Here is a 22,486-nt window from a genome sequence, read left to right on the forward strand (position 1 = left end):
AGATGAACTGAAGCAAGAACTACCAAGCCCGGGAAAGAATGTTAAATAACAAGAAATGTAGGCATCGTGCATAAATTCATTTATCGGTCTATTTTAAAGATGTGGCTATAAAAATGATTTCTTAGTCTTTGTATTCGGGTTGATGTTCAAATTCATCTTGAATGAAAAAGATTTCGTAAATCTGTTTGACAACGTTTCTAACAATAATATTTTGAGCTCTAAGTAGGCTGACCTGGAAGCATAAAATTCACTCCAAGCTTCAAAAATTGTCATATTCAAATTTTCTTGCAAATTATCTAATTTCAGTATATACGAGGTGTGATCAAAAAATACGGTGAATGAATTTTTATAGCGGCAATTGCCGACGCTACATCCATATGCTGTAATTTGTCCAATACCGTGATCAACTGAGATAGTCAGGGACAAGTTGTAACACGTTCGAGCTTGCCAGTCAGCTGCCAGAGCCGCTAGAGTAAGGTTGTGTTTATCGTGTCTGTCGCGCAACAAGGATTTTGAAAATCATGTGTCAATTTGCACGGAGTTGAAGGGTAGTCTAGTAATCGTAACTAGAGATGAAAGTTGGGTCTATGGCTATGACCCTGAGACCAAAATGCAGAATTCCCAATGGAAAACCAGTTCATCTTCTCGCCCTAAAAAGGCACGTCAGTCAAAATCCGACATCAAGGTCATGCTCGTTGTTTTTTTTTATAGTGAAGGCATAGTGCGATCAGAGTTCGTTCCAAGGGGAACAACTGTAAACTCTGAATTTTATAAGGGTGTACTGCAACGTTTGCGAAACGACGTACGAAGAAAGCGACCAGAAAAATGGACCGATGGCTTCCTTCTTCACAACGACAACGCGCCGTGTCACACCTCACTTTTCATTCGCGAGTTTTTGGCCAAAAAAGTGTTCCTATCTATCCACATCCGCCATACTCACCGGATTTAGTACCATGCGACTTTTGGCTCTGCTCAAAAATTAAAACTGTGCTTAAAGGAAAACGTTTTGACACCATTGCTGACATTGAGAGGGCCACGACCGAGCAGCTGAAAGCCCTTCCGAAAGACGCCTTCCAGAAATGCCTCCAGTCATGGAGTCAACGTTGGGATAAGTGCATTGCTAGCCAAGGACATAATTTGAAGGAGATTAAATCGAATTCTATGTAACCTTATTACTTTTTTTAATAAAAAATTATTCACCGTATTTTTTGATCACACTTCGTATATGGCATCTTAGCAGTGGATATTATGCTGACATTTTTTTAGGAATATTATTTGTTGTTTCATCAAAAATAACCAAACATAAGTCTGAAATTTTCACGATTATCAAAAAGTTAGCTTCATTCAGTTAAACAATGAAAAAATCCGAGATGTAATCGACAGTATATGAAAGAAATTTAACAAATATCTTTAGGAAAGTTGATCACCTGCTTACGATTAATTGACTAATTCAATACCGTACACAGAAATAACGGGATGTTATGTACGAAAAATTGAAATAATTTATAAAATTAATTATTTTAGGCCGCTTTTTTTAACCAATTACAAATATTGAAAGCTGATATTTGTTCATTTTCTGAAATTTAAGTGTGATATTCCAACGTAGCATTTCTACAACTTTTTTTGTATTTAGATTTTCTTTCACTCTTTATCTAGTCATTTATTCATTTTTAAAAAAGTAAAGTACATCATAGATATCAAAATTGAAACCCAAATTTTTTAGAATGAAATTTGTTTTTAGTTCATCTGATTTACCGATATCTACCGTACATGATGTTTACCAGTAAATTTTGGTTACATTGCTGTTCTAGAATTGCCAAGTGCTTAGGTATAGTAAGACTAAATCAGAAGAAGGCAAAGATTCGTTTCAGATTCCTTCAGGTAGTAGAAATGAGTATCACATCTTACTTTAACACCATTGACTTCAATTTGTTCTATTAAGATGGTTTGTCTGTGGCAATTTTTTGAATGTAAAGTAATTTCGTAACATTTTACTATATCTTTCAGTTATTGATGAAAGCTAAATCCAATTACATGTCATTCAGTTTTTTTGATACAATTTCTTTTCATTTAAAATTTCATATAATTCAGGATGAACAAAAACAAATTATTAAAAACATAATTTTTTTCATGAACAGACTTCAATTTTTCCCGTTTTCATTTTTTTTTTTCATTTTAATTTCAAATTTTGTTTTACTAGTTCTGTATTAAAAAATTTTAAATGAACACTTTTCAACGACGGACAGTTCGGTGTTGATTTCAATATGTATGTGAACATATTTTTCCACGGGTTTTGATTTTGATTTCAGATTTGGATTAAGTTAGTTAAATATAATAATTCACGAATGGCCGCGACCGGCCGTCGGGTTCACCACAAAACGGCCAAAAAATTAAACTTTTTAGCTATTATTACGCAATAACGGTTAAAGCTATCAAAGTTATTTCAAAAGCCCAAATGTAAGAGTTAATAAAACGCTTAAATATATAAATATCAATTTTGTAAATCAAGGGGTTTCCCAAAGTAGCGAAAAAACTAAGTTTTCAATAATTCGGGAAAAAATATTTTTTCTGTAAAAGCACCAAAACAGGAATAAATGGATTATATTAGCATAAATAGGACTTCAATAAAGATATATTAAAACCATACCAAACCCATTTATACCACCTGCAGATTTTTTTAAAAGAACTCTTTAATTTAAAATTTAAAAAATGTGTAACTTTTTAATTGCAACAGAAACTGAAAAGAAACCAACTTCATGCTGTATAACATTATAAATTTCGATTAACATAATATGCGAGTACTGATATTATCGGCCATCAAATAACGGTCACGTGATCAAAGGAAACTTTAAAACATAAAAATAATCCCTTAAAGACATATGTCATATTATTTTATAACTTAATATGACATTCAGCTAATTATATTATAATGGCATATATTAAATATTATAATTATATATATATAGTAAGTATTTTACAGGGACAAATAAAGTCCCTTGAATAAAATCCAGAAAAAAAATGAAACCCACACAAACAAATCAAAGAAACAACAAAAAATGCCGAACTTACATAAGGGCACTGCCTAACTAAACCTCCCATAAATCGGATATCCTGACTCCCTAAAAAACAATGAATGAAAATACCAGAACACAAGAAAAGTAATGATTTAAACAGAACGTGAATTAATAAATGAATAAAACAAAGAGATAAAGACCCAAGAGAAAGAGTAAAAAATATAAAATCTAATTGTCTCAGAGTAGAAAAAGCAATAATCTTTCTTAAGTCATTTTCTAAACAAGCAGCAAACCCAGATAAAATTATAGTAATTAAAGAAAAAAAACATTAAAAAATAAGTATCACAAAAATAAATAAAATAATTAAACCGAATAATTAAGTAGACACCGGAAGTTACTAGAATCGAAGAATGAACCAAAAAAGAAACCGGAATAGGGGCTGCCATAGTTGAGGGCAACCAAACACAAAAGGGAAACTGAGCACTTTTACTGAAAGAAGCAAACAAAACTAGATAAACCAAATTAATAAAATCATCATCAAAAAAATTAATATAAAAAATATAATGAAAAGAACCAAAATTAATAAATAAACCTAAACACAAAATTAAAAATACATCACCTACACGATTCATTAATAAAGTAATAAGACCGGAATATAAAGAAACTCTATTTTGATAATAGATAACCAAACAGTAAGAAACTAACCCAAGACCATCTCAGCCCAATAATAAACAAATAAAATCAGGTATTAAAATAAAAAAAAACATACTTAAAATAAATAAAAAAACCAAATAATAAAACCGAACTAAGTTTAAGTCACCTCTTATATAACCAAGACTATAAAATAGAACATAACCTCTAATTAAAAATACAAAAGACATAAAAAAAACAAGAAATTCAATCAAAAAAAAAATGAAACTCATAGAAAAGGAATTTAAAAAAAATAATCACTCAAAAAAAAACAAAATCATATTCAAATAAATAAATACCAAAAAAAAAAAAAAAGATTGTAACGGAAAAACATAGCCTATCCTCAAAAAGATCTTTGATATCACAAATCAAAATTTTAAATTTGATAATGTGTTAAATTTTGATAACATTTACATGTTATATATACATGCATATAAACTATAATCAGAAACTGCATTAAATCAAACAATAATACTTAAATATATTACACAAACATGTAATAAGTAATTATCTGAGTTAAGTAGAAGTTAAGAGATAATACTTCTGTTAAAAATAAAATAATAATTGAGAGAACTGAAATTAAAAAAAAATAAAACAATAAAAGAGATTAAGATTAAGATTTTTCGAACGAAAAATCTTACTAAACTTTTCACTGATTTATTATGTTTATCAACACCGGTTTATTATGTTATCTATGTTTAATTACACAATAAATATATTTTAATGAAATTAATCCATCAGGGTTTATATATTTTTACAATTAGAGGCAAATAATAAAATATTATTTTTATGAATTTTTTTTCGAGATTGTTAAAGAGTAGTATATATCCATTTTTCTATAATTATAATTACTATTTAGATTTTTCTTCATCTCATTATAAGTTAATATCACAAAATAAGTCACAAAAATATACATTTTTAATAACTGAATGCGCGCATGATTTTTTCCATAATATATTTATTTTTTAATTGTTCCATTTTACTAGATTGTTAAAACCTCGTGATGACCTTTTATTAATCAGATTGATTCAAAAAAAATTATGTGGTTATAAAATTTTTAATATAATCAACTTTCCTAATCTGTAGATTAGCGGTAACATATTTTGTCTGAAACTACAAGAATGGCACTTTAATGTAGTGTTAACACAAGTACCAGCTGCTGCTCCTCACTCTACCTGAAAGGAAGTTGACAATAACAGAAATTCACATTACCCATTGTAACTTTGCTTTTAGACTATCATAACTATTGTGATTTAATAATAAGGTAATTAAAACTTAATATTAGATGATCAGAATGATTTTAAGCTATTAAATTTTCTTTCTGAATAGTTAAAAGCTTCTACATTAGCGTGGTTTTCTTTCTGTTATTTAGCAATAATGGTATCATGGCAAAAATTAATGATCGTTCTGCTCTTCTTTCATATGGGTGATGCAGATGGAGGCAGCCGAAGCCAAGTTCATTGGCAGAAATATAATGCGAAGAAGTATCTCAAAAAACATTATAAACATGAAGGTTCACTACAACTCGTAGATGGAAAAAAACATAATGAAGGTAATAAAAAAAGTATACAAAAATAAAAATTCTGATTCGTTAATTTTTATTGCTATGACTTTTTTTCTACATTTAAGACAATTTAAAGTAAAAACTTAGTTTATTACATTCTACTAACGTTAAAGAAAACCTTTCAAAATACTTTCTACATCACAAGTTATGAAAATAAATACTGACTCGATTCAAATGCATGTGATTTAATTATTTATTTTGTATACTAACAATTAGGTTCGATTTTAAAGGTCATTCGTAAAACATGAATGACATAAATCTTCATTCTTAGAAGAATACAACTGATAAAGATCGAGTATTAAAGTCTGAGCGCATTATAGTACATTAAACATTTTAAGTTAAACAACAGTTTATTAATTTATATTTGAACTTCATGAAATATGCAAAATAACCTTTATTTTAGCAGACGATATTTACAAAAAGAATTGGGAGGAAATACGTCTCTGTTAAATTGGAATTAACACTGTTTAGCATTAAAATATAATTTACTTCGTAAAATAATAAATTCGTGTGTTATTTTTGTATGTATATTAGGAGCCATAATTTTACAAACAGTTGAAACGATGTGGATTGTAAATCATTCTTGAAAGCAGTACAACTGTTCAAAAAACAAAAAAAAATATTATCAGTTGCCAGCTTACTAAGGAAATAAGATGTAAACCCCATCATTATTATTTTTTCCACCTCTATAATGACCTTTCCATTGTCTTTGTCATTAAGCCAGATAAAATAATAATAATGGAATCTATTTAAATGTAATTACAATATTTAAGTGTCAGACTAACCAAATTGAATTACATTTTACAATAATTATATAAATTTAAATTATTTACAGTATCACCAGAATTAAGACTGTCTTTCAGATTGTCAATACCATCAACTTAAATAATTAAATACATTTATTGGTTTTTTTCTTTTTTGTCTTCAGTCTTTTGACTGGTTTGATGCAGCTCTCCAAGATTCCCTATCTAGTGCTAGTCGTTTCATTTCAGTATACCCTCTACATCCTACATCCCTAAAAATTTGTTTTACATATTCCAAACGTGGCCTGCCTACACAATTTTTTCCTTCTACCTGTCCTTCCAATATTAAAGCGACTTTTCCAGGATGCCTTAGTATGTGGCCTATAAGTCTGTCTCTTCTTTTAACTATATTTTTCCAAATGCTTCTTTCTTCATCTATTTGTCGCAATACCTCTTCATTTGTCACTTTATCCACCTAACTGATTTTTAACATTCTCCTATAGCACCGCATTTCAAAAGCTTCTAATCTTTTCATCTCAGATACTCCGATCGTCCAAGTTTCACTTCCATATAAAGCGACGCTCCCAACATGTACTTTTAAAAATCTTTTCCTGACATTTAAATTAATTTTTGATGTAAACAAATTATATTTTTGACTGAAGGCTTGTTTCGCTTGTGCTATTCGGCATTTTATATCGCTCCACTTCGTCCATCTTTAGTAATTCTACTTCCCAAATAACAAAATTCTTCTACTTCCACAATCTTTTCTCCTCCTATTTTCACATTCAGTGGTCCATCTTTGTTATTTCTACTACATTTCATTACTTTTGTTTTATTCTTGTTTATTTTCATGTGATAGTTCTGGCGTAGGACTTCATCTATGCCGTTCATTGTTTCTTCTAAATCCTTTTTACTCTCGGCTAGAATTACTATATCATCAGCAAATCGTAGCATCTTTATCTTTTCACCTTGTACTGTTACTCCTAATCTAAATTGTTCTTTAACATCATTAACTGCTAGTTCCATGTAAAGATTAAAAAGTAACGGAGGTAGGGAACATCCTTGTCGGACTCCCTTTCTTATTACGGCTTCTTTCTTATGTTCTTCAATTATTACTGTTGCTGTTTGGTTCCTGTACATGTTAGCAATAGTTCTTCTATCTCTCTATTTGAACCCTAATTTTTTTAAAATGCTGAACATTTTATTCCAGTCTACGTTATCGAATGCCTTTTCTAGGTCTATAATACGCCAAGTATGTTGGTACACAACCTACAGGGTGGCGAAGAAACTTACTGATCAAAGAGTGCGAGTGAAATTGGTCCATTGTCGTGCGTCGATAAGAAAACCCATCGAGAGATCTTATTGATGTTGGGAATCTACGACATGTGTCTGCGGGTTGCAGGACAGAAACAAGTTATATTTTAATTGTGGCAAGTCGGGGCCATTGGCATGCCCAGTGTGAGGACCCGACAGCATGTTGTTTATGTTCCTTATTTATTATTTTTCAGTTCTTTCTGCAACTTCTAACCAATATTCATCCTATTTTTTTCTCTTTTACAAAATCATATGCCCATAATAATCTAGTTTAGTCAATTAATGTCCTACCCAACCCTGCTTCCTTTTTTAAACTCTTTCAACAACACATTTTATAGGTTAGTCTTCCCTCTAATATAATTATTTTATAATTTATCACCTTCGTCTTATGACAAGTAAACTTCCTTTCATTCTTCCTGTGTGATTTGCAACCTATTAAATCTCCAAAAACATTTCATGATTCAGCTGCATTTCTTAGGCAAGAAATTACATATCTTCTAAAACGTCAAGGAGTAACAGATTTATCCAGCCCTTGACTTTTTGTTTTGGTATAAATATTTTTATTTTTCATTGTATAAATTTTAATGTCCAGCATTTCTTGATCAGTATTATATGTTATTTCTATCTTCAAAGTTATTCAACTATCATAATAATAAATCTTTTTAGCACAACTTAGCTTACAAATCATCCAATAGAATATAAAAATGATTAACATCTGTAAATAGGAATATTTTCCCCTTAACGACTAGTTAACGTCTTTGCTAATTCCATTTTCCACAAGTATCATCTTTTTCAGCATCTTACAAGATTTGGTAAAACCCACAGTATATTCCTTAAATAATTTGGTTATCTACCGTTCACAGTAGAATATCAAGTTACCATTTATCCATTTTAATACTATTCATATAATACATATTTAATAACATTTATCCATCGTATTTATTTATAAAAATATATACCCTTATTTCTATTGTTAAAAATGAAATGCCTTCTTGTAGTAAATAATGAACAACAAACATTGGAATTTGATATTCAGATAATTTTTTTCAGTCAGTAGTTTTAAAATCTTTGCTTTTTCTTTTTTCTTTAACCTCCGGGATCACCATTACGTATTGCTTCATAGGATGAGATGAATGATTTGTACCATGCGTGAAAATGCCATGTCTGACCGGGATTCAAACCCGGGAATTCCGGATGAAACGCCGAGACGCCACCACTCGCGGCAATTTTTAAACCGGTATATAGTCAACAATGCTGCATCAAGAAAGAAAATTTTTTGATAACATGATTGTCTAAACAACCATGGAAGTCTTCTAATCTTTTTAGTTTATTTTGCAATAACTTCATAAACATTTTATTGATATTTGACTTATTAAACTAAGAAGTAGATAGCTTTTTATAATTTTTATTACATCGTATAAAAGAAATTTTGTTCAATCACCTTGTGTAACCTTTTATTGTTTTTTAACTCCCTTCCCCTCAAAGCCCGACCCACGATCCTGTATATCACGGCCTTGAGGATGCCAGTCGCCTCTACTCTCCTGGAAGGCCATGCCAAACCCGGCTATGCAGTTCTGGCAGTACCCCCCAATAGCTGAGTCTCGGTCTTTTAATAAGCACCTGCCTTTAATCCGGAGTCCCCTGCCGGGTCTCGGTCTTTCTTTTTCCCACCTAAGGATCCCAGGAGTCCCCGTTCAATCATTGATGGTGGGACGCTGGAGCATTCCACCCCTCCTGAACGGAACTAACCTCCCTGCCATAACGCTAACACCCGTTAACCAACTTCCACTTCTTCCAGTATCTTCTTTCGGATGATGTTCCCTACTACCTTACTGTCTATTGACCAGTTCCGCTCACCATGAAGCATTACTTCCACTATATTATCTGCAGTAACCTCTCCCAACCGCGTCCGCATCACCCTCCTTTCTTCCTCCCACCGTGGGCACTGGAATACAGTATGATCTGCGGTATCCCGTTCTCCGCAATACTGCTAGCTTATAGACGACCGTCCCGTCCTGCCGCATAGGTAGCTATTACAGTTACCATGTCTCGATAAAAATCGGGTTAGCTCAAACGTGAGGTTCCCGTACTCACGTCTGAGCCAAGGCCAGATATCTGGTATTAACGTCTTCGTCCAGAGCCCACCTCATTCCAGTCCATCTTTCCTGCCAGCGCTCTGTCATCTCCTTCCTGGCCATGCTGTTTGTCATCCTTTCTCTTCTTCGCACCCGTTCTTCAGCCAACAGCTTCATAGGGGACAGCGAGGCAATCCGTAGAACTGTCTGTATAGACCGTCCGGTAAGCCCTAGCAACGCCGATTGCAAGTCGGCGTTGCAGCCCGCAAGCCTCCGAACGGCCACTTTCGTCCTCTTCCATACTGGCACGGCATACAAGGCAACGAACCGAGCCACCGCCGCCAGCATCCTCCTCTTTGTTGAGCTCGGCCCGCCAACCTTCTTCATAAGCCTTGAGACTGTCGACACTGTTCTACCTGCCTTGTTGACTGCCTCCCTGACATAATATTGAAAAGCTCTGTGGAAAGGCTCTGTGATTTGTGCCAAACCCACAGGTATCTGGCTCTACTGACCGGCTCGATAACGACCCAACTGTTTTGGCGACTAATACCATGGAGACGTCATCAGCAAATCCGGTAACCGAAACGCCCTCAGGATACCGCAACCTGAGGACGCCATCATATGCTATGTTCCATAGAATCGGTCCAATTACCGAACCCTGCGGAACACCGCGTTCCATACTGGTCGTAAACTCCTTATCCTCTGCATTTCCAACTATTCTCTTACCAGTAAAATAGTTCTGAATGACTCACAGGGGTACGGGCTAATATCCTTCCAAATCAACACATCCATCATGCACCCGAACGGCAGTGAGTTGAATGCATTATTGACATCTAATATCACCATCGCCGGGATGCACCTCGTCCTCCAAGAATCCGCTACGGCCTAATCACCCTAGCTATGGCATCCTCAGTTGTCCGCCCTTTCCATATTGACATTCACTAAGGCGGATATTTCGTTCTACTTCATCTCGAAGACGCTCCGCCAACGGCCTCTCAAAAGGTTTGCATAAGCAACTAAACAGACAAAGAAGTCGATATCCTACTGGCCCTCTTACCTCTCCACCACCTTTCCTCAGAAGAACCACCTTGGTATCCTTCCATTCTGGTAGCAAAATCATCCAGGAGTATTTGGTTGAATGCCGCCAGCACGTAGTTCGCAGCAACCTCCATCGTTGCAGCCACAACCTCGTTAGTAACCCGGTCGAGGCCCGGGACTCTTTTTAGCATTCAGCCTCCCTGCCGCCAGTTGCAGCTCGCCCATTGTGAATGTAGGGATATCCACTGCAGATATATCTCTATAGATGGGCCGGTCATCTCTAGGAAACAAAACATCAGTTTGGTTTCTAAGAAATTCTTCGGCACGACGGGTAACGCCCTACCAAATCTACAAGTTACGATTTGGAAGGCAACACCCCATACGCCGTCCTCCAATCTGTCTAGAAGCTCTTTCCACCTGTTCTTCTTACTGTCTAGTATTTTACTCCTGTAAGCGCTCCTTTTTTTGGCAAGCTCCTTTCTGCATGAGAGGAAGTTCTCACGATGCTCCTTCTCCTGGCTCGCTGTAGCTGTCTCCTGGCCCTAATACAGCACCTTCTCGCCTCCGCCATCTTAGCAGACCACCAGTACACACTCTTTCTTTGTGGACTTCTATGATCCAGCGACTCTTCTGTTGCCTTTGACACCTTCGCCAGGTAGTTGGGAGAGATGTTTTCCAGATGGTCAAGGGGCTCTTTCACCAACTTCTTAAGCCTAGCAAGGCCCTCTTTCGAACATAATCTCCCGTTGTCAGCCGCCATCCTACAAGACCCACCATCCCCAATAGGAAAAAAAGGAGAATAAGGAAAAAAATGGAGTCTGAGTTTCCTTCTCAACGAAGTCGAAAGACAGTTAGGTCATCTAGATCGACGCTGGCGTCATGTATGATGAATCTAACAGTAAAAATTGAACATACAGTGATGAGGGCTTCCAAGAGGAAGGTGGACTTCATTGAAACTAGCAGTAAAGGGGATCTCACAGAAGGGACGGATATGGATCACCATATCCGTGGAAAGCCATTACCAGATTAGTGGAACTTTTTTGTCGGAACACAAACATCAAGAAATAAATTAAGGAGTGCGCGGTTCTGGTCAGTGAGAGAGCGAGAGATGTGTAAATTTGTGCGAATTATCGCATCCCAGTCTTATAAGGGTACGCAGTAGTAGTGAACCGTTGAAGGATTCGGCCAACCAAACTACGAGAGCCGTCAACAGAAAGGTGTTGTCACATGTAGAGGAGGGTATGCCAGACGAGGAAGTCCTGGACCTGATAATCAGGAGGTGGTTACGGGAGTACTTTAAAAATTGTGAGGAGGTAAAGGAGTCCATCTATGAGGCCAATGATGATGTTTTAGCCACACATGACTTAGCGGAGGATGGCAGGACAAGCAACAAGGAAGGAAACTGCTGGTCAGGCTCGCCACCAGGCGTAGACTGGTGAGGCAATCTAAGCTGAAGAAAGGTCAGCTGGTAGTGGAACAAGGCCTAGTAGAAATGTTGATAGGGGACATCGAAGAAGATATCCAGGGCAGGGTGTACACAGTGGTGGTGGAAACTATAGCTGGGGAGAGAGTAGTTGCAGGGGAATTACACAAAGCTGTAAAGAAAATGCAGGAGCTTAATGCTGAAGTTAGATATGGCTCAGTGGCGAACAAGGTAGGCGTACTTCTTAAGAAAATGCTAGAGTACCATGGTAGGAGTAGTGGTAATACGGTTGTGCATCAGGATGAAGCGGTAGCGGACCGGGCGACAAGTAAACGGCCGCAGCAGCCAATGGAGCTCACCAGTACATTGTGATTGAGGTGGAGCGGTCTACATATGTGGACCTTCTCAAAAAAGTCAAAAATCGTGTGAATAAGGAGGAGATTGGGAGGTGGTGGGGAGTTCTTGCGCATGAAAGTGAGGGCCAACAAAGAAGAAGCTATAAAGGTTCAGAAGATGTCACGTAAACTAGAGGGTGTGAGTATCACAAGTGAGTCGCGTAGAAGAGGCCTCATTCTCGATCTTGAGGAGGAAGTTACAAAAGTGGAGTTTCTAAATTCCTTCAGTGAGGCCATTGGCGACAAAGAAAAATGGATGATATGAGGGTGACCTCCTTGCGGTCGGCCTTTGGTGGCACGAAGAGAGCCACAGTCGCGATGTCAGCAGTGTCAGTGACACCGTTAGCGGCAAGTAGAATTCGTATTCACTGCAGATGTATTCACTGCATGGTGTCCCTGCGCACGGAAGAGCCACGGTGCTACAGGTGCTTAGAGACTGGGCACATAGCGGCCAGATGCAGTGGCCCCGACAGGTTGTCCTTGTCTCAAAACTGTGGTGAGGAAGGGCATCAGGCCAAAGAGTGCAAGGTTATGGCGAAATGTTTGATATGTGGTGGAACTGGGCATCGGACTGGCAGCACCCTTTGCGGTAAGAGAAATGCTTAGAATTCTGCAGTTAAACTTGAATAGGAGCGCAGCAACACATGATGCGCTCCTGAACTGGAAAGGCAGAAGGGAGCAGACCTTCTGTTGGTGTCAGCCTAATCTGAGGAAGGTGGAGGAAGACGGGTGTATAATGGATGGGCTGAGAAGTGCGGCAGTTTAAGGGAGCGGTGTGCTGATCATTACCACCGATTAGAGAAATGGATTTGAATGGGTTGAGCTTCCAGTCGTTGTGGTCTTTTCTGTTTATATTTTGTAGAACTCTGGTATTGATGAAAAATGCTTAGAGGCTCTGGCAAGTGTGATTCACCCTCTTTGAAAGCACACAGTAGTGGCTGATGATCTTAACGCAAAGAACCTGTCATGGGAGGGACATGTTACGAACCATAGAGAGCGGATTCTGGAGGAGTATAAAGCCGAGGCTGGGTTTGGTGGTGCTCAATAACGGGACAGCGCTTACCCTGGTGAAGGAAATGGATGCTCGTTTCTAGATGTCACGCTTATCTCACTAAATAATAACTACACTGGTTCTAAGAGTTCCTTAGAATCTGAAAAAACCTAGTCTGAGGGACCTAGTAGTTTACTCTCTTTTTTTAATTTTCCAGTAGTAAAATTTTCAAAAATGTTATTTGTTTGATATAATATAGATATTTTAAATATTATATATACTTTGCATGTCCCCATACAACCATCAGCTGAAGAAAAAAATTCAAAAGTAGGAAATATCTATCAGAGGAACATGCAGCTAAACTGTCTAAACAAATGTTCCTATGAATATAATATAAATAATACCTACAAAAAAAAAACTCCATTTAATGTAAAACGTAATCTAAAAATTAATATAACTTAGACTTGAGGTTACAATAAAGGTAGAAGAATTTCTTTTAACATATAAGACATTATTAAAAATACTTTAATATCGATGGGAATATGAAGTATGTTTATACATAATTAGGATAAAGATATAGGGTTGAATGTCACCTGTATTTAGGAGGGCTGGCTTGATTTGATCTTATGAGATTTTGTATTTCACTCAGTGAATAATACAACAGGAAACTTCTTTAATCCTCATTCTCCTAGTAAGTCTAGGATGGTATGTTTATTATTGTTTTGAAAGAACATGCAATTTTCCAAAGTGACTTGCAACTCGTGTGAGGTCACCTACAACTATTACAAATAAAGTAATAACAAATTACATACATAATTTGTTGTAATTTAAATGATAATTATGTTGTATTAAATAAAGCTTTGTAAAGGAGCAGAGCAGTAACAAAGTATTATGAAAGTTTCATATGATTAAAATTTAATACACAAACTAACTGAAAAAGAGATCTCACCTTAAAACTTAATCTTAAGGTAGTTAAATGTTCAGTAATATTACAACAGATAGCCAGTTTTTTTTGGTTTATTGAATCTGAATTATTTGAAGCTTTCAATAACCTGTTTTTTAACAGGTTCCCAAGTAAAATTAATTTATACATACTTGATCAAGTTTCAAAAATTTTAATACATGATTGAGTTACATCATACCACAGTTTCAGACATTTGAGATCTTCTAGAATATAAAAACTTGAGTGAATTCTTACCACAAATGAAACTAAACGATCCCTAATCTCATAACTAGGTTGTATGTAATCATTAACAAACGATTTATACTTTTGTTTTTATTTTTTAATATTATTTTCCTGTGGACCACCAGTAGCTCAATTAGTAGCACATCAATTAACTAAACACTTCTTAAAAAGTCTGATATGATGTATGAGAAGTATACCACATACCCATATAATTTTTCATTAAAAAAAAGTATCAATATTAAATTGAAACCATAAAATTTCATTATTTTCATAAAACATACATACACATTTCCATGTTATTATAGTTTCAAAAACAGAAACATCTATAAGAAGTGATGGGATGAATGTTTTCTTCCTGAAATAATTATGGCCCAGTTGAGTCTCACAATTTCATATAGTAACATACTGTGTAAAGTTCACTCATGGAGTTGTCGACAGCTCCATAACAATGTTAGATGAACTTTATCAAAGTTGGGTTAGCAAGGTGCTTGGTGTTTGAGCAAATCACATTCCATATGTTCCTGGCCAACCATAAATATTGTAAATGGAACAAAACTGTAACATTCTCCTCATAACTCAATGAAATATTTCCAAGGCCAGATCATCTTAATGGCTGAATATGAACATATGATGAAAATTCATTTATGGTTTGCCTTGCTGCTGCAATATTTTCAAAGGATCAAATGCTGCAAGATCTGCTAAGTGATTTAACTCATATTTTTAAAACTGAACCAGTCACTATGAAATTCCCAGTTAGAAGCTCATCTATGCGAATCCACTTCAAAATTTTTACAAAGTAGGTTATATTTCAATCATAAGATAACCATTTTTAAATAAGTTTCAGATGATGATGATTTTGTTAACTGATGATGTTATTCACTACTCCATGCCACAATGGCAATCACATGGGTTCTACTGCTCAAAGACATACTTCCATCCAATCAACCATCAGTCCCATCTGTAAGGAAACAATTTTAAATACTGGATACAATCTGCTAACCCACTAATATACTTAATTTATATGCATTCATTTCTCATACACACCTAAATAACAAAATGAAAATTTTAAAATTCATACTGATCTGACTGAAGCTTTGAAACCCATAGTAGAAAACAACTGCAGATTTCAATGTTGCTTTTCTCAAAAAAAAACTGTGGTACCTTCTTAGTTTATATAAATCAACTTCTTGTCCTAAAATTATGTTTACAATGTTACTATAAAAAATTTACATGCCACAGTCACTATAATTGCCAATAATAATGTTTATATTTTAATTACTATTTGATAGTATACTGTTTCTATCTACAGAAACATTGCACAACAACAATCACATAAAACAGTTAAACAACCATCTAATCGATTCGAAATTGAATAAAAACATGATAGTTGAAACCTAATTTAAAATTAAACAAAAGTGTTTGTTTGTGGTCACTAGAATCACCAGACACATGTTTTATGATGCAATAGAACTCTAGTTTCAATCATAACAAATTTAGATTCAACTATTTGTTAGGATTGTGTGTATAGATAGTATAATTCAATAATATTTGTAATATTTAAAAAAGTTTATTTAAAACCTATTATTCCTTATAATTTACATGTTTTATGCACTGCAGGACCATAAACTGCTTTCCATAGCACATATTTTTCAGTCCCTTCATTATTTCTTCAGTAATCGCATTTCTTCCATCATGCTGGTAAATTTCTCACTCATTGATCTGCACACTTATTTCCATCATTTCAAACATAATCATAAATGTACTACAGTAAACTTCCTGAATCCAATCCCTTAAGATGGTGGTTTTATTGCTATGACTGCTTTTGCTTGATGGGACTCCACAACTATTTTTTCAATGATCATTCTCATTTATACTTTACCCATAACATTCAACTGACAGCAATGCCCCTCCAACAATCTTTTTTTACCCTCTTTCTTATTTACTTATTTTTATTCACTTTCTTTTCAGTAATCCATATTTCTCCCCAGGGTAGTGTGAAACAACTTTCTGCAAAGTTGTTAATTTCTTGCCCAAAGTCTTTCCTTTGTTAATTTTTGGGGAAGTGCACCATTTATCTATCTGTCGGTATAATTCCCAAATATTGATTTTCTTGTACTTTCTCAATAAGATACTGCCAGTACTTAATCTGTTTATTTATTTTCATCAATAGTAAACTACTGTCTTAAACTTTGGTTGTAAGAATAATATGCAATTTCATAATGTAAGTTATTGAATACAGTTTTATGTGTTGATTGATAGTGGTAAATAAGATTATGAAATAAATTTTTTTTTTATGTAAAAAGAAACTAAAAATTTATTTTGAATGATTTTTACTTCCTTGCATGAAGTAAAGGGACGTATTGAGATCACGAAAAATTTCAGTTTTCAGATTTCAACGGAAATATCCATTTTCACCAACACTGAATCCATTTTGACTAGTTTTGGCGTGACGTCTGTACACACGTATGTATATATGTACATATGTATCTCGCATAACTCAAAAATGATTGGCCATAGGAAGTTGAAATTTTGGATTTAGGACCCTTGTAACATCTAGTTGTGCACCTAGAACCAAAAATTTTTGATTGCATCGACTGAAAAAAAATGTCCAAAAAAGCCCAAAATTTAAAAAAAATTAGAATTCTGGACATTTTCTTAACTGCAGTAATAAGCCATCATTGGGAGCTTTTCAATGATATATCCTAAGTGGTACTTATATTCATTGTATTCATTGGTTCCAGAGTTATAGCCAAATGAAATTTTAATTAATTAAATATTTGGATCTTAGAAGCGAAGGCACATCAGTTCAAATCAAAATTCATCTCCTTTTTCTTTTTTAACTTTTTTTTTTTTTTTAATTTAAGTATATTGATTTATTAATAATTATTAACCTCTGATGGTAAAAACAATTTTACAATAAATATTAATTCAATAATAATAAAAAAAAATTATGAAAAAATATCTGAAGTTATTAATGATATAAAATTTTATGTACTTCTCATTTTAAAAAAATGTGTATATATAATTTAATAGATGAGCAAGGAATTTATGTGGTACCCACATCAGATTTTTTATTCAAAATAAATAAAAATAATTGAAAATTAGTTTTCATTTCCTTTGTTCAAAATACACATTGTGGATTTAAAATAAATGTTAGTAAAATGAATAGAAAAAAGTACATTAATAATATAATTCTTAAACTTAAATACTTCCAGGTAATGTTGAAATTTTTCATCTGGGTCGTTGGGGAAGTATCTGTGACGATGAATTTGATGAAAGAGAGGCAGATGTTGTTTGCCGACAATTAGGATTTCCACGAGCCATAAAGCATACTCTTAATTCTCATTTTGGTCCAGCAAGGAGTAAGTATTTTCACACAATTTAAAATAAACTTATAAAATTACTTTTTTAAGTAATCAAATTGTTTTAAATTATTAACAAAATAATAAAATCAATAAAAGTTGATTTTATCTAAATTATAAATATAATGGGCAAAATTGAAAAAAGATGTGGTAATAATTTTGAAAAAAGAAAATAAAGTGACATTTCTGGCAAAAGAAGGAGCTGAAGCACATTAATTTTTGTTTGCTTTAAAAAATGATAAATTATCTGAACTTTTATTAGCGTTGTGGATTTCATATGTCCTTAGACAATTCTCTTTACTGATTAATCACTAATCACTACGGATGGTAATAGAACATTTATATTACTTTTATTTGTTTTATATTAACCATTATCTTCCAGTTTACATTTCATTAGGGAAAAGAGATTAGAAAATATCAACAACTCTACATAAGCATACTATAGTATGCTTAGGCAAAGACAACTTATGATTTGAGCTTTTTGATAAGGTTAAATCATCATCGGCTAAGGCTGGTAACTTACAATTTATTTCAAATATATTTACATAACTATTATGTACATATGTAATATATGTTACATATTACACTAACAATATGTATGTTTTTTAATTGTTTATTTATTATTCATATATTAATTACTGCAACCACAGATATGCTGCACAGCTTCAAGGATGAGATGAATGAAATGATAAATGACAAAATTCCAGATCCTTTGGCAATTAAATCCAATATAGCTTTTGTTTTTTTCTTGAAGTTGCAGATATTACTGAAGTAAAGCTTAATTACTTGTAAAAACAAAAAAAAATGGTAGATCTAATTCCCAGCGCAATAGTCAGCTGAGGTCCCATATTACAATTAGTATATATAACCAAATATTACATTTGGTATAATATTACATAGTATAAATGAAAATGATAAGAATAAAATGTACAATAAGGAAGTGGTTTATAATTAAATAAGCATATAAGGATATATCAAAAGAATCTTGTGGACATATTTTAAGTGGATCAATAATATATATACAACAAATACCCAACAATACTCAGAAAATAAATAATAATATATTATGCATTACAATATAAATATTATAAATTATTTATAAATAAAATACAATATTTAAATTATCTATATTATTACAACAGATTTTCATGATGCTGATGAATTGAGGAGAGTCTGGTACCTGAAAAAAATGCAGGTTAACACTATTACAACATGTATCAATACCATTATCACAAATCTATCTTCAAGACCTTGGAAGTACTTCAAACCCTGAATATATTTTCAATATAATATATAAAATTCAATACATATATCGACTCTATTAGGAAGGTAGACATTTTAAGGAAATACAATATTTTATACGCTTCTTAGCCAATATGAAAATTAGCAGGCTGGTAGATTAACTCATTACAAGTAAACATAACATGGCAGTTGATTTCAGATTACAACTCGCAACCATTAATACATTAATTCTGGAGGTAATAAGAATAATAAAATCTGCTCTCTTGATAAATATGAATGAATAATATTGATATGAAATATTATGCTACCAAACCTCATTGGGTTGGTTTATAAGTGTACATGTTATCCATTAAATGTACAAATAATATTTTGGGACTAGCATAATAAATAATTTTTAAATGCCTAAATTTCTCGCAACAAAAAAAGGACAACAAATAAACAAAGTAAACAGCACTCACAAAAATGTTTATATAAAATAGACATCATGTAACAAAGGTTGGTAGGAATAGTTTGTTTAAAATCAGGTTCTACCATAAAAAAATACAAGGCAAATAGAGTCAGTGATTTTCACTACACTTTGAATCAGAATTTTTTTTAATTCCTCACACCTAACATATATTTAGGAAAGTGATCCACCTTACTGTCTCCTAGTGGATCTAAAATTACACAATTTCTCAAATTTTCAATTTGACAGTGAATTAAAAACAGATACATAAACATTGTTGTCTGAATAAAATTAGTACTGGGTTTTTTATTTTATTAATTTTGTTTTTATTTTAACCACAACATTATTTTTTGTATCATAGCACTTTGTAACAAAGCAAATAATATTTGTATTTGTAATCCCTTTGTTTTCATACAGTAAGTGTTAGTAATAAAATCAAATCTCTTGAACTTGTATTTGTTTTTATAGGGCTTTTTTCATCAAGTTTCTCAGAATTATACACATTTAGTCTGGATAAAAAATTTGTCCAAGATATTATTAAAAAATTATGTAATTAAGTATATAACTGTAATATAAATTTTATCCAAAATTACATTTTTACATTTATTAGTCATTTAACAAAGTTTTTGTATTACAAATTTAAAAAAAAAAAAATTTTTAGACAACAAATTTTCTGTTTTACATTGAATATTATGAAAACTGCTAGAGATATAGTTCTGGAATGTGTTTTATTCAAATTGCCAGGTTAAAAACCATAAGAAAGCATTATATTTATCTCTTAATTTGGGTTTCTAGAATTTCGGTATGGTTTTATATCACTCTTTATCTAGCTAGGAATCAGGGCAAAACTTTTCGCTAGCCGTAACTTATCACAGAGCATTTCCGGACCCATGTTTATATGAACTATTTCATTATTTTCACAAGTAGAATGAGCTCAGAAAGCACTAGTAAATTGTGTGAGTCACTCTGTACATTAGACATTAAACGTTATATGTATAACTTTAGTAAAGAATGTGATGAAGTCTCTCTGCTTAGATATTTTTTTCATTCCATTGACCTCCATGGTAGAGTGGTAAGCCTTCCCTCCCAAATCCTGGGTTCAAACTGCATTCAGGCTTGGCATTTTTCATGGGCTAAAAAATTTAGCCCATGTTTTTTAATTTAGCCCATTAAAAAACAAATTATGGTTATGGTAACTGTAAATGAGCCATTATACTAAGGTTTCATGTGCATTTATAAAATAGTATGAATATTTTTTAGTTACTAAAAAATGTATCACTTTAGAAGAACCTTAATTTCAATAACATATTAAATAAACTTAGGAAAGGCTAAAAATAACAACTTAGATAAACCTGTATTAGTTGATTTTTTTCTTAACACCCTTATCAATTGTCATATTGATATTCTTCATATGTAATTATTTTTCTGATAAATTTGTGTAACAATACATGATTATTATATTACAGAAACTAATCTATTTGTTATAAAATTATTTATATGGGATAATCTACTGTAATTTGTTTCACCTAATTGTCCTGATCACATAGTTATAATTTAGAAAAAAATAACTTGCCATTTTGTATAAATGCAGGATCAACTAGGTTAAAATAGATTCAATTTCACTGCTACCTTCATAGATTGAATTAATTTCTGATAAAGAGGTAGCTTCTGGTTAAGGAATATTAATTATGCAATATATGCTTTTGTCCAGGTAATACATGAGTGAATTTATTATAGGAGCATGCAACTGAATAGTGAAGAAATGTTTTGCCTTAACACCAGTTCCTAAATAGTACAGAAGTATTAACAAGAATGTCAGCGTTTTCTCAGGTTTTTTTATAAAAATTAACAGTACTTTTGCTTAGAATCAAATTAACCTTCTGCTAGATAATTTATTTACACAAACAGGTATAAAAAAGCAAATGGACAAAACATGCTTTTATTCAGTATTGAGAAATTATTGTCCTCACTCAATAACAATCTTTATGTTTTCAAAAAGTCTTATTTATCATGATTTTACTTATCCCTAATGAAATCAACCCTAAAATTTGATTATATTTTTCCCTCTCTGTACCTTCACCATTGCTTATTTTATTACTCAAGCACTGAATTTTTTTTTTTACCAATAAAAAAGCATGTGTTAATAAACATACTGAGAAAATTTCCGTCCTTTAGGAAAGTTCTGGATGGATAATTTATATTGTACTGGTAAAGAAACAAGACTCTCAGACTGTCGCTTTGATGGTTGGGGATCTAGTGATTGTACTCCTTCTGAATCTGCCGGTGTCATATGTGAAGATCCAGAAGAAATGCTGAAACCACAAGCTACATCATCTTTTCAAATATCTAATAAAAAATCAGCTAGATTACAGGTAAAAAAAAAATAGTATAATAATTTTTTTCTAAAAAACAGTGGTTATAAGTTTATCATTTAACATTTTATTTTTTAACATCATAAAAATAATTTTCTAGATATAACTTTTTACTATATGGCCCTGACATACCACTTACCTAATATCAGACAGTACTCTATCCACAACACCTGCAACATCTGATAGAGGATAAAATAAAATAATTATTTTCATTTTTTATTTAAATAAAGATACAGTCTCTTTTTAGATAGATAAAGTTGCATTTTCAGCATTGTTTTGAGTGATTTTTTTAGTATTAAGAGATGATTACAGTTATTGTTGATTGTGTAGTATGTGTGGGTGTGTGTGTGTCCATTCGAAAAAAATCAAACAACAATATCAGAATAATCTAATAAAATAGCCTTTAAAACCAAATTAAAATCCACTAAAATGGCAAATAATTAATGGTTTTTATGTTGTTAGTGGTTGTTTTCAACTTAATGCTAACTTATAAAAGTAGAAATTTACAGATTAATTAAGAAAAAAAAAATACTGTTCGTTACTCTTTGGAGCAGTTATTTAAATTAATTTTATTAGTATTAAATTGTTTAATTTTATTTTTTTAGTTTTAGTTACAAAATGTGAAATCCCAC

General features: G+C 32.7%; 1 protein-coding gene across 2 annotated transcripts in view; it reads left to right on the forward strand.

The window, feature by feature from the left end:
• Positions 1 to 22,486, forward strand: part of Loxl2 (Lysyl oxidase-like 2) — an 82,587-nt gene that overhangs the window by 36,096 nt on the left and 24,005 nt on the right. The window contains exons 2-4 of one of the 2 annotated variants that reach the window (XM_075370911.1): positions 5,077 to 5,256; positions 17,649 to 17,795; positions 21,658 to 21,854. In XM_075370911.1, coding sequence (XP_075227026.1) covers positions 5,082 to 5,256; positions 17,649 to 17,795; positions 21,658 to 21,854 — 519 coding nt within the window. In that variant the 5' untranslated portion in view covers positions 5,077 to 5,081. The remainder of the gene's footprint in view (positions 1 to 5,076; positions 5,257 to 17,648; positions 17,796 to 21,657; positions 21,855 to 22,486) is intronic. The other variant, XM_075370990.1, reaches the window with a different exon arrangement.

Source organism: Lycorma delicatula, chromosome 1, assembly GCF_047948215.1.
Source record: "Lycorma delicatula isolate Av1 chromosome 1, ASM4794821v1, whole genome shotgun sequence".
NCBI classification, from domain to species: Eukaryota; Metazoa; Arthropoda; class Insecta; order Hemiptera; family Fulgoridae; genus Lycorma; species Lycorma delicatula.